General features: G+C 38.7%; 2 protein-coding genes across 2 annotated transcripts; both read right to left on the bottom strand.

The window, feature by feature from the left end:
- Positions 1–1,954: 1,954 nt before the first annotated feature.
- LOC115595603 (C-type lectin LmsL-like) lies at positions 1,955–3,203 on the bottom strand. Its single transcript, XM_030440264.1, has 3 exons — positions 2,878–3,203; positions 2,677–2,777; positions 1,955–2,189 (listed from the first exon to the last, which is right to left on the bottom strand). Exons 1-3 carry the CDS (start codon positions 3,173–3,175, stop codon positions 2,043–2,045), a joined length of 546 nt encoding a protein of 181 aa, XP_030296124.1. The 5' UTR covers positions 3,176–3,203; the 3' UTR covers positions 1,955–2,042.
- A 995-nt stretch (positions 3,204–4,198) lies between these two features.
- On the bottom strand, positions 4,199–8,438 carry LOC115595937 (C-type lectin domain family 10 member A-like). Its single transcript, XM_030440785.1, has 3 exons — positions 8,306–8,438; positions 5,196–5,362; positions 4,199–4,435 (listed from the first exon to the last, which is right to left on the bottom strand). The coding sequence occupies exons 1-3, from the start codon at positions 8,340–8,342 to the stop codon at positions 4,199–4,201; spliced, it is 441 nt and encodes a 146-aa protein (XP_030296645.1). The 5' UTR covers positions 8,343–8,438.
- Positions 8,439–12,699: the final 4,261 nt, after the last annotated feature.

Here is a 12,699-nt window from a genome sequence, read left to right as displayed (position 1 = left end):
ACACACACACACACACACACACACACACACACACACACACACAAACACACACACAGAAAAGAGGAACTGCAGACCAGAATAGACGAGATGATCAGATATGATTGTCATTCACTGAGGAGCGTGTCAGGCAACAGGTCAAACATGTATCAGATTACCAGATCCTGACATGTAAATATGACGTCTGTGGGAATAAAAAGCACCAACGCCGTTTTCATAAATACAGTGATTTTTGATAATCTAAGTACCAATAATAACAATCATGGAGACAACAAATTAACAAAGTCTGCAAATCAAGATAAGAAGCTGCAACTGACAGTGAGCCTGCTTTCAATAAGTTGACAGTATGGAAGACAGACGTCACATTTACATGTCAGGATCTGGTTTTTATAGACACAGATTCAATATTTAACTGTCATGTATCATCACAGTAACAGTGTTACATACATTAGCAGCTGTAAACACTCATAAAAACATTATAACTGATCTGTATACTGAACATATGAGGAGTAGTTAACGTTTATATTCATCAGAGAACGTTACAGATGTTTTTGGTTCCTCTCTGTTTCCTGAATATATCCGTACGTGTGTGAATGTGTAAATGAGACATTAACTCATAGCACTTTGTAGAAGGAGCTTTATAAAGTTTACTATATTGACTTGTATCAGTTCACGGGGCGGAGCTGCCACATCCAAGATGGCAGCGACGTCGACATATCGCAGCAACGGACCAACCCGCTCAATGAGGCGTCCATGTATATTAGGGGTGTAACGGTTCACCAAACCCACTATTTGGGCGGGGGGGGGGGGGGGGGGTTCGGGGATGAACCGAGGTTCTGGAAGTTAGAATGAGTTTCTGAATCTGAATCCTTTGAACTGAGGTTTTCGGTTTCGGTTCAGAACCGTTACACCCCTAATGTATGTCTATGGAAAAAAGAAAATGTTGTTTTTAAGCTCATATTTATTGGAAAAGCCTACAAATGTTTTGAGCTAAGCTTTTTCAAGTAGGTGGGAACTTGTTTTAAAACAACAAAAAAATTACAGAAATATACAAATAAACAGAGTAATTATCATTAAATTATATATATTATTTTCATTTCATAAGAAACTTTATTTAATTTCACACTTTTTGTAAGGACACACTTTATTTCATTCTGTCATTCTTCACATTTCATTGACAGTGGTGATGTCACCGCCCTCGTCATCTGTCAGCCAATCACATGTGCCCGCCTCACTTCAATGCTGAAATAAACAAAGACTTTAAAGTTCGTCTTTTTAATGTTTTTTTCACTGCAGTTTCCTCAGTCACAGTATTTTATCTAAACACAGTATATTATCTAATCACACAGTATTTCATAGAGTGAATAAAGTCTGTTTTAAGTTCCCACTGCCCAATGAGATCACTTTAAATGTCTTGTTATAATCGACCAACAGTCTGAAACACAAAGATCTAATAAGTTTATGATCATGTATGAAAAAAAAAAACCATCAGATCGTCACATTTAAGAAGCTAGAACCAGAGAATATTTGGTTTGTTTACTCGACAAATAACTAAAAGGATTAACTGATGATCAAAATATTTAATGTGACTGATCAATTCATCCACATGTTGCAGGTCTATTCTGACACATTACATGAGGACTTTGAGGAAGAATCACAGAAATTCAACGTTAAAGGAGCATTCTGTAGTTTTGGTGAAGAAATGTTAATGAGCAGAGAAAGGTCTTCATTGGCTGATTTTATTTTCTGCCTCAACAAACTCAATAAACAAACTTTCTTTGTTTTTTGACCGAATAAACTGAATAAACAAAATGACCTTAAAGGAAAACACAGTTTATACTGTTTTACTCTGTTTATATGTGGCGGACCCTGCCACCTCTCTAGCTTTAAACAGTGTTCTGGGACCTTCTTCTCCTCTGAGAACAGCTTGTTGATTCACTGATGGAAAAGATAAATATTTCAGAGTTCGTATTATTACCTCATTAATGTTGTAATCATTAAAATGATGAGTTTGAATTTCTTCTCCAAAACTACGTAGTGCCCCTTTAAAACTCGTCCCTCTTGCGACGGGTCCTCTTCTTCTTCTTTGTCTCCTCCTCCTCCTCCTTGTGGAAGACCTTTCCATCTGCCTGCTTCCTCCAGCTCAGTTTGACGTCTCCTTTCACCCCCTGGTCCTCCAGCCTCTGTTGGACCTGATAAAAACTCCTCAGCATCATCACTCACAGAGAGATTTTACATTCTGCATGTTCTTTATATTTTCCTCTATTTTAGGAGCTCTGCATCACATTTATACATTCACATGTTCTGTTCCCTAAGATGGCGTCGACCTGTTGGCCTGTTGACCTTTCTGACTTTCTCCTCCTCTCTCTTCTGTTGTAAAGGCTCTGGCTTTTTTAAAACTGATAGTAAAGTTTGTGCTGAGCGTCGACTCTGAACGAGTCACAGTTCTGCCTCAGTCGGCCTGCAGAGTGGCACAACGACACTCTTTGATCCTGCACATCTGTACGTGCACAGCTTCTTACACGATGCTCAGCTTAAGTCATGTTGATCTGTTTCCTGCCTCTTCACACTGTTTCTTGTTCTGCTGAGTTTTTCCCTCGGGGGATCAATAAAGTCTGATTTTACTTAAAATTTGTTCTGTTTGTGTATAAAATTAAAAAAAGGTACAACACGATTTACCTCCTTCAACATTTGTTCCATCACAGCAGGGTCGTTGAGATCCAGAGAGGAGTCCTCTCTCACCAGACGCACTTTGATCACTTGCTTTGTAGTCAGCGGGACTGTGAAGAAAATATGTTCATATGAATATTGACATTGTTTTTGTTACATTATTATTGATTTGATGCTAAATTACTAGTGGAATCAAAAGTTAACACTCACTGTAGCAAATGAACGGTCTCTTGTTGTCACAGGGAGAGTCCCACCATTTTCCATCTCCGCCCAAGTCTGCCGACACACAACCCTCTTTCCCACCATAGTTATCAGGTTGACCTGGAGCCCAGTACCTAAATGAGGAGAAACTTCCATCCGACCACTTCCAGGAGTCTCTGAAAAGGCCGATCCAGGCTGCACCTGCAGGTATCACATCATCTACCTTCTGGTTCTCTGCTGCGTTCCTCACACTGGCCAGGTCTGTGTAGTGTTTTCTGCAGTAGCTCTGGGCCTCAGTCCAGGTCATGAGAGTTGTGATGTAGACAAACGTCACAATCGGCCCTGAAAACAGAGCACAGAGCTGTGCAGAGGAACTATAACATACAGTTTACCATCCACATCGTGTCTGTGGCAGAATTCACAGCATTATAAATCCACTGAATTAATGACTTCGTAAAATAAAAATGGAAGACATGATCATCTTAATAAATGTTACTGAGTATTTCTTCACCGTCTCTCCACATTAATGATCGCATCCTTACAATCTACATCTAATAGATTCACACATTATGTTTCCTACATGTGAATATGTTCTCAGATGTATGAAACACAAACATACGGCCCTCTGAAGGGTCACCAGATACATCTGAGGGGTCGTCACATGGTTGATGGGAGAGGAAAGAAAAGAAAAACCTTCTGATGCACAAATCTGTTTTCAGCTTTTCTTTTCTTTAACTTTCCTCCAATATTAACTTTACATAAAACATTGATCATTTGACTTCTTTGGACGTCACCATGTGAGAAGTTCAGTGGGAAAATGTTTCTTTGGTGGAACTAACAACACATGAACATGTGAAACATGACAAGAAGCTCCAGTAGACAGAGCTTTGTGTTAGAGGACACCAGTAGAAAGAAACTCAAAGGTTGGGAACTAGTTCAATATATAACAACGTGTTGTATTTCATAAGCTTCATATGTTTTTTAATATACATATTGATCCTAACAGTAACATGTAACTACAGATGTTGAGTAAATGAATTCGATTCAAAAACATAATTTTTCCTCTGAGTTATAAAGTTACATACGTAGTAAATAAAGTACCGTAGTAATAGAGTATATGTACTCAGTTACTTTCATGTGGGGTGAGTTGCCAGATCTGAGTTTTATTATCTGAAACAGCTGAATTGCGGCCACGTCTCCATCTGAGTGACTCAGAGACTGAAGCATGTTTGATGGAAGGTGCTGTGAATAAAGTTTGACTGACTGATCCTGTATCGGCCCAAATAATGAGAGAGAGCTCACCAAACTGAACTGGTATGTTTAAACTCCACTACTTGATATTCTCACCTCTGACATCCATGCAGACCGACCTAAAGCGAGCTTTACAATCAATATCACTCCATTGTCCACCATCAGTCATCCCTGTGCAGTGCTCTCCACTCCCATAGTTGTCTGGTTTTCCAGTCTCCCATGATCTGAACTCGGCCTCCCCGTCTTTGTAGAAGTTGCTGTCTGACAGTGACCACCTCCAGCTGTTCACATCATCATACAGCCCGATCCAGAAATACTGAAAGCAACATTTAATTAATTTTCTTTAGCTACAAGTTTATAATAAAGCATTACACTCAATATACACTCAAAAAACATTAACATGAGTGTCATTCCATACCAACTCACAGAGGACCTTCTACTTCCTGTCATGGACTTTCTTGAAAAGAATTCACGTTGAAACTTTCATGGCACTTTGAAAAATCCCACAGTGATTCTCTGTATTTGTATTCTGAACCTCACCACTCGCTCATTTATTCAAGTAGACTGTGTTAAAATGTGTCCTGAACATCCAAGAGACACTGAGGATCATTTACAACATGTGATCATCTAAATAGTTGTTGCTGAATTGTGACAGTAATCCAATTTATAACAGGAAGTTTTTTTTTAGAAAGAAGAAAATGTATTTGCAAAACTTCGTATCTCCACTAGTTTTCGCTTTCTTGCAAACACATTTGTGTTCTGTGTAGTATCAGTAGAGATCTGTCATGTCTGTACGTCTATGGGTACATTTCAAGTAGTTAAAATTCAAGCTGCACCTTCATCAGACACAAGATTAAGTGCTGCTTACAATGTCTTTCTGAGAAGTAGTAGAGTAGAAGTACAGAGTGGCATTAAATGGAAATACTCAAGTACAAGTACAGACCCTCAAAATGTTACTTCAAAATGTGTCTATTGAATTTACACCAATGTGGAAGTGCAAAACGGTCTACATGTGTGTCATTTACACGATTGTCAAAAAAGGCTTTGAGATTAAAGAAAGACATCAGTGAACTCACTTGGCTCGTAGCTGCCATGTCTTTCAGGATCTTCACTTCCTCCATGTTGTCTATAGTTGCCAGGTCAGTGTATCTTTCTCGGCAGTACTTCTGAGCTTCAGTCATGTTCCTCAGGTCATAAACAAAATGGTACTGATGGCGGACCTGTGATGAGACGGCACTCAGCCCTGTAGTGACACACATGCACACTGATTGAATGAAATATGACTTCTATGATACATCTTGACTTTGTAACATTGCAATTTCAGATGTGTCGTTGTCTGTCAGTAAAATCACTTGTGGAATGTAACAAAGTCATTTACTTAAGTACTGTACAGAAACTAGTGACAGGGTTGGGGCTGTCTGTATGAGGTGCCGGTTGTAAAGTTGCGCATGATAAAATAAACAGAAGCTTTTCGCCACAAACCACCTTTAAAAAACATATGTGAATTTTAGAATGTTACCTTTTAGATTTGGACCAGATTTACAGCAATGTTTGTGAACTTTGTGATATTTACTTCTCTTGTAAAAATATTATGTCAATGTTGAATCTAAATAAAAAATCTAAATCTAAATGTTAAACATTAAATCTAAATTTTAAATTTTAAATCTAAATCAAATTTTAAATCTAAATCTAAATGTTAAGTGTTAAATCCAAATCTAAATTTTAAATCTAAATGTTAAATATGAATATAAATGTTAAATATAAATGTTAAATATGAATATAAATGTTAAATGTTAAATATGAATATTTGAGATGTAGGTTTAGAGTTAAAATTTACATTTAACATTTAGATTTGGATTTAACACTTAATATTTCCATTTAACATTTATATCTTATAATGTGCAGCTGGCACCTCTGCCATCAGTAAGGGCCCTGCGATGAGCTGGCGACTCGTCCAGGGTGTACCCTGCCTTCGCCCAGAGAGATAACTGGGATTGGCTCCAATAACCCCCTCGCGACCCCTTGAAGAAGAGGGGATGTAGAGGTTAGATCCCCGCCACCCTCACGGATAAGCGGCAGATAATGAGATGAGAGATGAGATAAGATTTAACATGTATATTTAGCATTTAACATTTAGATTTAGATTTGACATTTTTATTAACAATTAGATTTAGATTTAACATTTAGATTTGAATGTAACATTTATATTTAGATTTAACATTTAGATTTAACATTGACATTATATTAACATACATAACATAAATGTTAAATATATATATAAATGTTAAATCGAAATGTTTAGTGTTAAATCCAAATCTAAATGTTATATGTAAATGTTAACACTAAACCTACATCTAAAATATTTATATTTAACATTTATATTCATTTTTAACATTTAGATTTAACATTTAACATTTAGATTTCAATTTAACACTTAACATTTCCATTTAACATTTATATCTTATAATGTGCAGCTGGCACCTCTGCCATCAGTAAGGGCCCTGCGATGAGCTGGCGACTCGTCCAGGGTGTACTCTGCCTTCACCCAGAGAGATAACTGGGATTGGCTCCAATAACCCCCTTGTGACCCCTTGAAGAAGAGGGGATGTAGCGGTTAGATCCCAGCCACCCTCACGGATAAGCGGCAGATAATGAGATGAGAGATGAGATAAGATTTAACATTTATATTTAGCATTTAACATTTAGATTTAGATTTAACATTTATATTAACATTTAGATTTAGATTTAACATTTAGATTTGAATGTATCATTTATATTTAGATTTAACATTTAGATTTGAATGTAACATTTATATTTAGATTTAACATTTAGATTTAACATTGACATTATATTAACATGCATAACATAAATGTTGAATATAAATAGAAATGTTAAATCGAAATGTTAAGTGTTAAATCCAAATCTAAATGTTAAATGTAAATGTTAACACTAAACCTACATCTAAAATATCTATATTTAACGTTTATATTCATTTTTAACATTTAGATTCAACATTTAACATTTAGATTTCAATTTAACACTTAACATTTAGATTTAAATTTAAATTTTAGATTTAAATTTAAAATTTAGATTTATATTTAACATTTGATTTTGATTTAAAATGTAACATTTAGATTTAATGTTTAACATTTAGATTTAGATTTAGATTTTTTTTTTTAGATTCAACATTGACATTACATTTTTACAAGAGAAGTTAATATCACAAAGTTCACAAATATTGCTGTAAATCTGGTCAAAAGTCACATTTTAAAATTCAGACATGTTTTTTAAAGGTGGTTTGGTGCTAAATATGGTGAAAAGTTGCTGTTTATTTTAGCATGCACAGCTTTACAATCGGTGCCCCATATGTCTGTTGCCACTTTAAGAACTTTATATTTCTACTCTATTACATTTCACTCTGTAAAATCAGACTTTTACTGCAGAACATTTAATTGCTATTCAGATGAAGATGTTAGTCTAAAAACACATGACAACCTGAAATACAATACATAGGTATGTATTTCACCAGTGGTTCTCTGGGACGTTCCGGTAACTCAAGTGGTAGAGCGTGTGTCTCATGCACAGAGGCTGATCATTAAAGAGTACTATGTAGTTTTGTAGAAGAAATTCAAACTCAGAATTTTAATATGTCCAATATTAATGAGGTAATAATACGAACTCAAAAATATTTATCTTTTACATCACTGAGTCAACAAGCTGTTCTCAGAGGAAAAAGAAGGTCCTAGAACACTGTTTGAAGATAGAGAGGTGGCAGGGTCTGCCACATATATATATATATATATATATATATATATATATATATATATATATATTTGCAGGTACAGAGTCTGAGATGTTCTGACAGATTGTAGTTTATTGTTGTTGGTTTTAAAAGTCAGTTCAGTATCGAGAAATATTGAGGAACTCAGTGATGGTTTGTAAATGAAAAACACCAAAGCTGGACTGGAAAACACAACCACAAAATTACCACAAAATATTTCAGGGTGAAGGAAATCAAATTCAGAGGATTCAGTTTGCATCAGTCTGTGCGTCAATCAAAGGAGAAGGATTATATAAATGTGGTACATCATTTATAATTTAGAGTTCTGATGACAGTTTGGTCCCCACAAGGTTTTGTACTGTAATAAAAGAATATAAACATCTATAAAACTAATGAACTACTGACCTGATGCAGCCATGATGAGCAGCAGGACTGCGTCCATCTTCGTCGGCTCTCTGTTCGTTCTGATGTGACACTTCAGACTTGTGGCTGTTGATTAAAGCTGACAGAGCTTCAATACAATACCTGACTGTCCACGACTGATTTGCACACATCTGACTTACCGTACACTGCTATAAATTTGATATCTTACCCTGTTTGCGTGAAATGGTTTGCATACTTCTTTTGGCTACCAAGGTGTTGATTACAAGGAAACAGACGAGACTTGTACGTTGTTATTTATTTCATTATTATCTGTATATTTTTGTACACACATAGAATTACATAGTTCAAGTGATAAATAAGCAAAAACCTAAATGAATGAATGTGAAAAAATATTAAAAGGAAGCCTGATCAAGATAACTTGTCATAAAAGCTGGATGCATCATATAGAATAAATAGAGAAAATCATGAATGCAAATTAAAGTTACATATTATTTATGATTGATGTCAAAACGTTCAAATTTCCTGGTAATCGTATCACGTGTCAGACTTTAAAAGGTTAACAGAACTGCTTAATGTCTGCTAGGAATGTTCAAGTTGCTCGGAGGAGTGTAGAAATCGAGTGAGGCATAAAAATGGAACATTGTAAAACAGATCAAACTCTAATGAATGGCTTATTGCCTACGATAGAGACTTTCTTTATAATAAGAGCTCTTTCAGAGATCAGACGGAGACTTGAAGCCTCAGAGAAAAGTGTTCCTGATGAAGGAAGCAGCCCTCCTCCCCTCACAGTGGCTCAGAGGACAGCAGAGGGACACACACACACACACACATACACACACATACACACACACACACACACAGAAAAGAGGAACTGCAGACCAGAATAGACGAGATGATCAGATATGATTGTCATTCACTGAGGAGTGTGTCAGGCAACAGGTCAAACATGTATCAGATTACCAGATCCTGACATGTAAATGTGACGTCTGTGGGAATAAAAAGCACCAACGCCGTTTTTATACATACAGTGATTTTTGATAATCTAAGTACCAATAATAACAATCATGGAGACAACAAATTAACAAAGTCTGCAAATCAAGATAAGAAGCTGCAACTGACAGTGAGCCTGCTTTCAACAAGTTGACAGTATGGAAGACAGACGTCACATTTACATGTCAGGATCTGGTTTTTATAGACACAGATTCAATATTTAACTGTCATGTATCATCACAGTAACAGTGTTACATACATTAGCAGCTGCAAACACTCATAAAAACATTATAACTGACCTGTATACTGAACATATAAGGAGTAGTTAACATTTATAATCATCAGAGAACGTTACAGCCGTTGTTTTTGGTTTTTATCTGTTTGTAAAATAAATAAGTACGTGTGTGAATGTGTAAATGAGACATTAACTTATAGCACTTTGTAGAAGGAGCTTTATAAAGTTCACTATTTTGACTTGTATCAGTTCACAGGGAGGAGCTGCCACATCCAAGATGGCAGCGACGTCGACATATCGCAGCAACGGACCAACCTGCTCAATGAGGCGCCTGTGTATATATGTCTAGCTAACTGGCTAACCAACTGACGCTATTTTGGCTACACCTGATGTGAACACTACGGAAGGTCAAGAGTGTCAAAATAGGTACGTTTGTCTTCTCAGCTGCAGTCAGGCGACCAGATTTCTCTCTTACAAACATTTCAAGTTCATGTTCTTCTCTATGAAGCAGACAACTAAAGAGTGAACGTGACCTTTCAGCCTGATAGAATGTCTGAAACAACGGCACTGCTGCAAAGTAAAAGTATTGATGTCGGTGTTTGTATATCTGATGTCTGGATCATAATGTGTCATTTTACTTCCGTAGATGTTTACGGTTGTGCTCTTTTTGACCACTTTATACACAGTTTGTTAGTTGAAGCTTCAGACACGCATCGTGTTCTATAAGCTCACTGTCGGGTGGCTGTCCTGTGAGAACCACGCGTCTCTAAAAACTCAGACAAACAGCCTCCTTCATCGAAAAGGGTTTGGAAAAAACACATTCGCCGATTCCTTTTCATCTTCACAAATTAGTCGAGATTCAACCTCCACACACGTCTGTGAACAATCTTTTAGCTTCCATCACAGCTCTGATGTTGTCGTTGGTGTTCTTGGAATGCCTCCTCGAACATTTGTGGTTTTCTGGTTTTGCCCGCTGACATTTCACATGAGATCATTTCTGCTCCGGATGAAGCGTCTGTGGAGTTCCAGATTCTGTGAAGCAGTAATTAGCAGACAAATATTAACATAAATCTTTCGTGTGCCTACGGGAATAAACTCTGGCACATGATAATTATGTCAATAAGTCTTTGTAAGTGATTGAATGTAATCATTAATAGTATAATTGTGCATCTCTCAGCCGTGACGCTGGTAAACTCGTTCTATTGATTGAGTCTGTTTCTCGTGTTTCTCAGATTCCTAGAAAACCATTCTGGTTCCCATCATCCTCGGCTGGTACGTGTTTAGTACGAATCAACGAATGCTAACACACTGAGGCGGCGTGGTAAACAAAGCTGAAACAGGAGTGAGAATATGTAGATATTAAAAATGCCTCATCTGGTTTATGTCTGGTCTGGTTTCAGAATTATGTCAAATGACTTCAGTGGTAGAAAACAGACTGGAGCGTTAAAGAAGGTGTGCGACAAGGTTTGACTCCAGGACGACGAGTCAAATAACTAAAATATACGTCTGCGACACATTTTGTATACGACAGCATCCCTGCAGAGACACAAAATGGCTGCAGATCATCAGTTTGGTTCATATATTATGTAACCGTTGCTCATTTTGTCGATCGATCACCTCGGCATCCAGAGGTGGGAAGTAATAGAGTACTTTGGTTTTTACTTCTCTGACACTTCTGACTTCTCCTCCCTTCATCTGAACACAGATATCTGAAGTTTCTCCTCACATTCTCAGAACAGCCTCGTTAATTTAGTTTGATGCATCTGAAGGGACTTTTTGATTATCTTTATTTTGCACGCTGCCTTCCCAACATCACAAGACTGATCTGAGACATACAGAGGGCGGCTGGATGGGGAGAACAGGCGTGTTAATGAGTTTATCTGCGGAGGTTTTCTTATTATCTCATATGGCTGACACTCACTGTTATTTATGGAATATTCTATGACTTTGTTTTGGGTTATTATTTACAACACTGGATTGCATTAGTTGCTTCGTTCATCATTAAAAGAGCACAATGTCTTTTTGTAGAAGAAATTCAAAATCAGATTTTTGATATCTACAATATCAATGAGGTAGTAATACAAACTTTTCCATTGCTGAATAAAACAAACTGTTCTGAGAGGAACATAAGAACACAGGTCGAAGCTAAAAAAAAAGGTGGCAGGGTCCGCCACATATAAACAAATACAACAGTATATGCCTCTCTCTCCCTTTTTCTCCCTCTCTCCCTTCCCCCTCTCTCCTCCCTCTCTCACCCCCCCTCTTCTCTCTTTCTCTCTCCCTTTCTCTCCCTCTCTCCCCCCTCTTTCTCCCTCTCTCTCTCTCCCTTCTCTCTCCCTTTCTCTCCCTCTCTCCCCCCTCTTTCTCCCTCTCTCTCTCTCTCCTCCCTTCTCTCTCCCTTTCTCTCCCTCTCTCCCCTCTCTTTCTCCTTCTCCCTCTCTCCCCCTCTCCCTCTCCCCCCCCTCTCTCCCCCCTCTTCTCTCTTTCTCTCTCCCTTCTCTCTCCCTTGTCTCTCCCTTTCTCTCCCTCTCTCCCCCCTCTTTCTCCCTCTCTCTTTCTCCCTTCTCTCTTCCTTTCTCTCCCTCTCTCCCCCTCTCCCTCTCCCCCCCCCTCTCTCCCCCCTCTTCTCTCTTTCTCTCTCCCTTCTCTCTCCCTTGTCTCTCCCTTTCACTCCCTCTCTCCCCCCTCTTTCTCCCTCTCTCTCTCTCCCTTCTCTCTTCCTTTCTCTCCCTCTCTCCCCTCTCTTTCTCCTTCTCCCTCTCTCACCCCTCCCTCCCTCTCCCTCCTCTCTCACCCCTCCCTCTCTCTCCCCCCCTCTCCCTCCCCCTCTCCTTCTCTCAGCCTCTTTCCTCTCTCCCCCTCTTTCTCCTCCTCCCCTCTCCCTCCCTCTCTCACCCCTCCCTCTCTCTCCCCTCCCTCCCCCTCTCCCTCTCCAGCCTCTTTCTCTCTCCCCCTCTTTCTCCTCCCCCTCTCTCCCTCCCTTTCTCACCCCTCCCTCTCTCTCCCCCCCTCCTCTCCTCCCTCCCTCCCTCTCCCTCTCTCAGCCTCTTTCTCTCTCCCCCCCTCTCCCTCCCCCTCTCCCTCTCTCAGCCTCTTTCTCTCTCCCCCTCTTTCTCCTCCCCCTCTCTCCCTCCTTTCTCACCCCTCCCTCTCTCTCCCCCCCTCGCTCCTCCCTCCCTCCCTCTCCCTC

Source organism: Sparus aurata, chromosome 14, assembly GCF_900880675.1.
Source record: "Sparus aurata chromosome 14, fSpaAur1.1, whole genome shotgun sequence".
NCBI classification, from domain to species: domain Eukaryota; kingdom Metazoa; phylum Chordata; class Actinopteri; order Spariformes; family Sparidae; genus Sparus; species Sparus aurata.
Note: the sequence above shows the minus strand (reverse complement) of the source record. Positions and strands in the feature narration are given on the sequence as shown.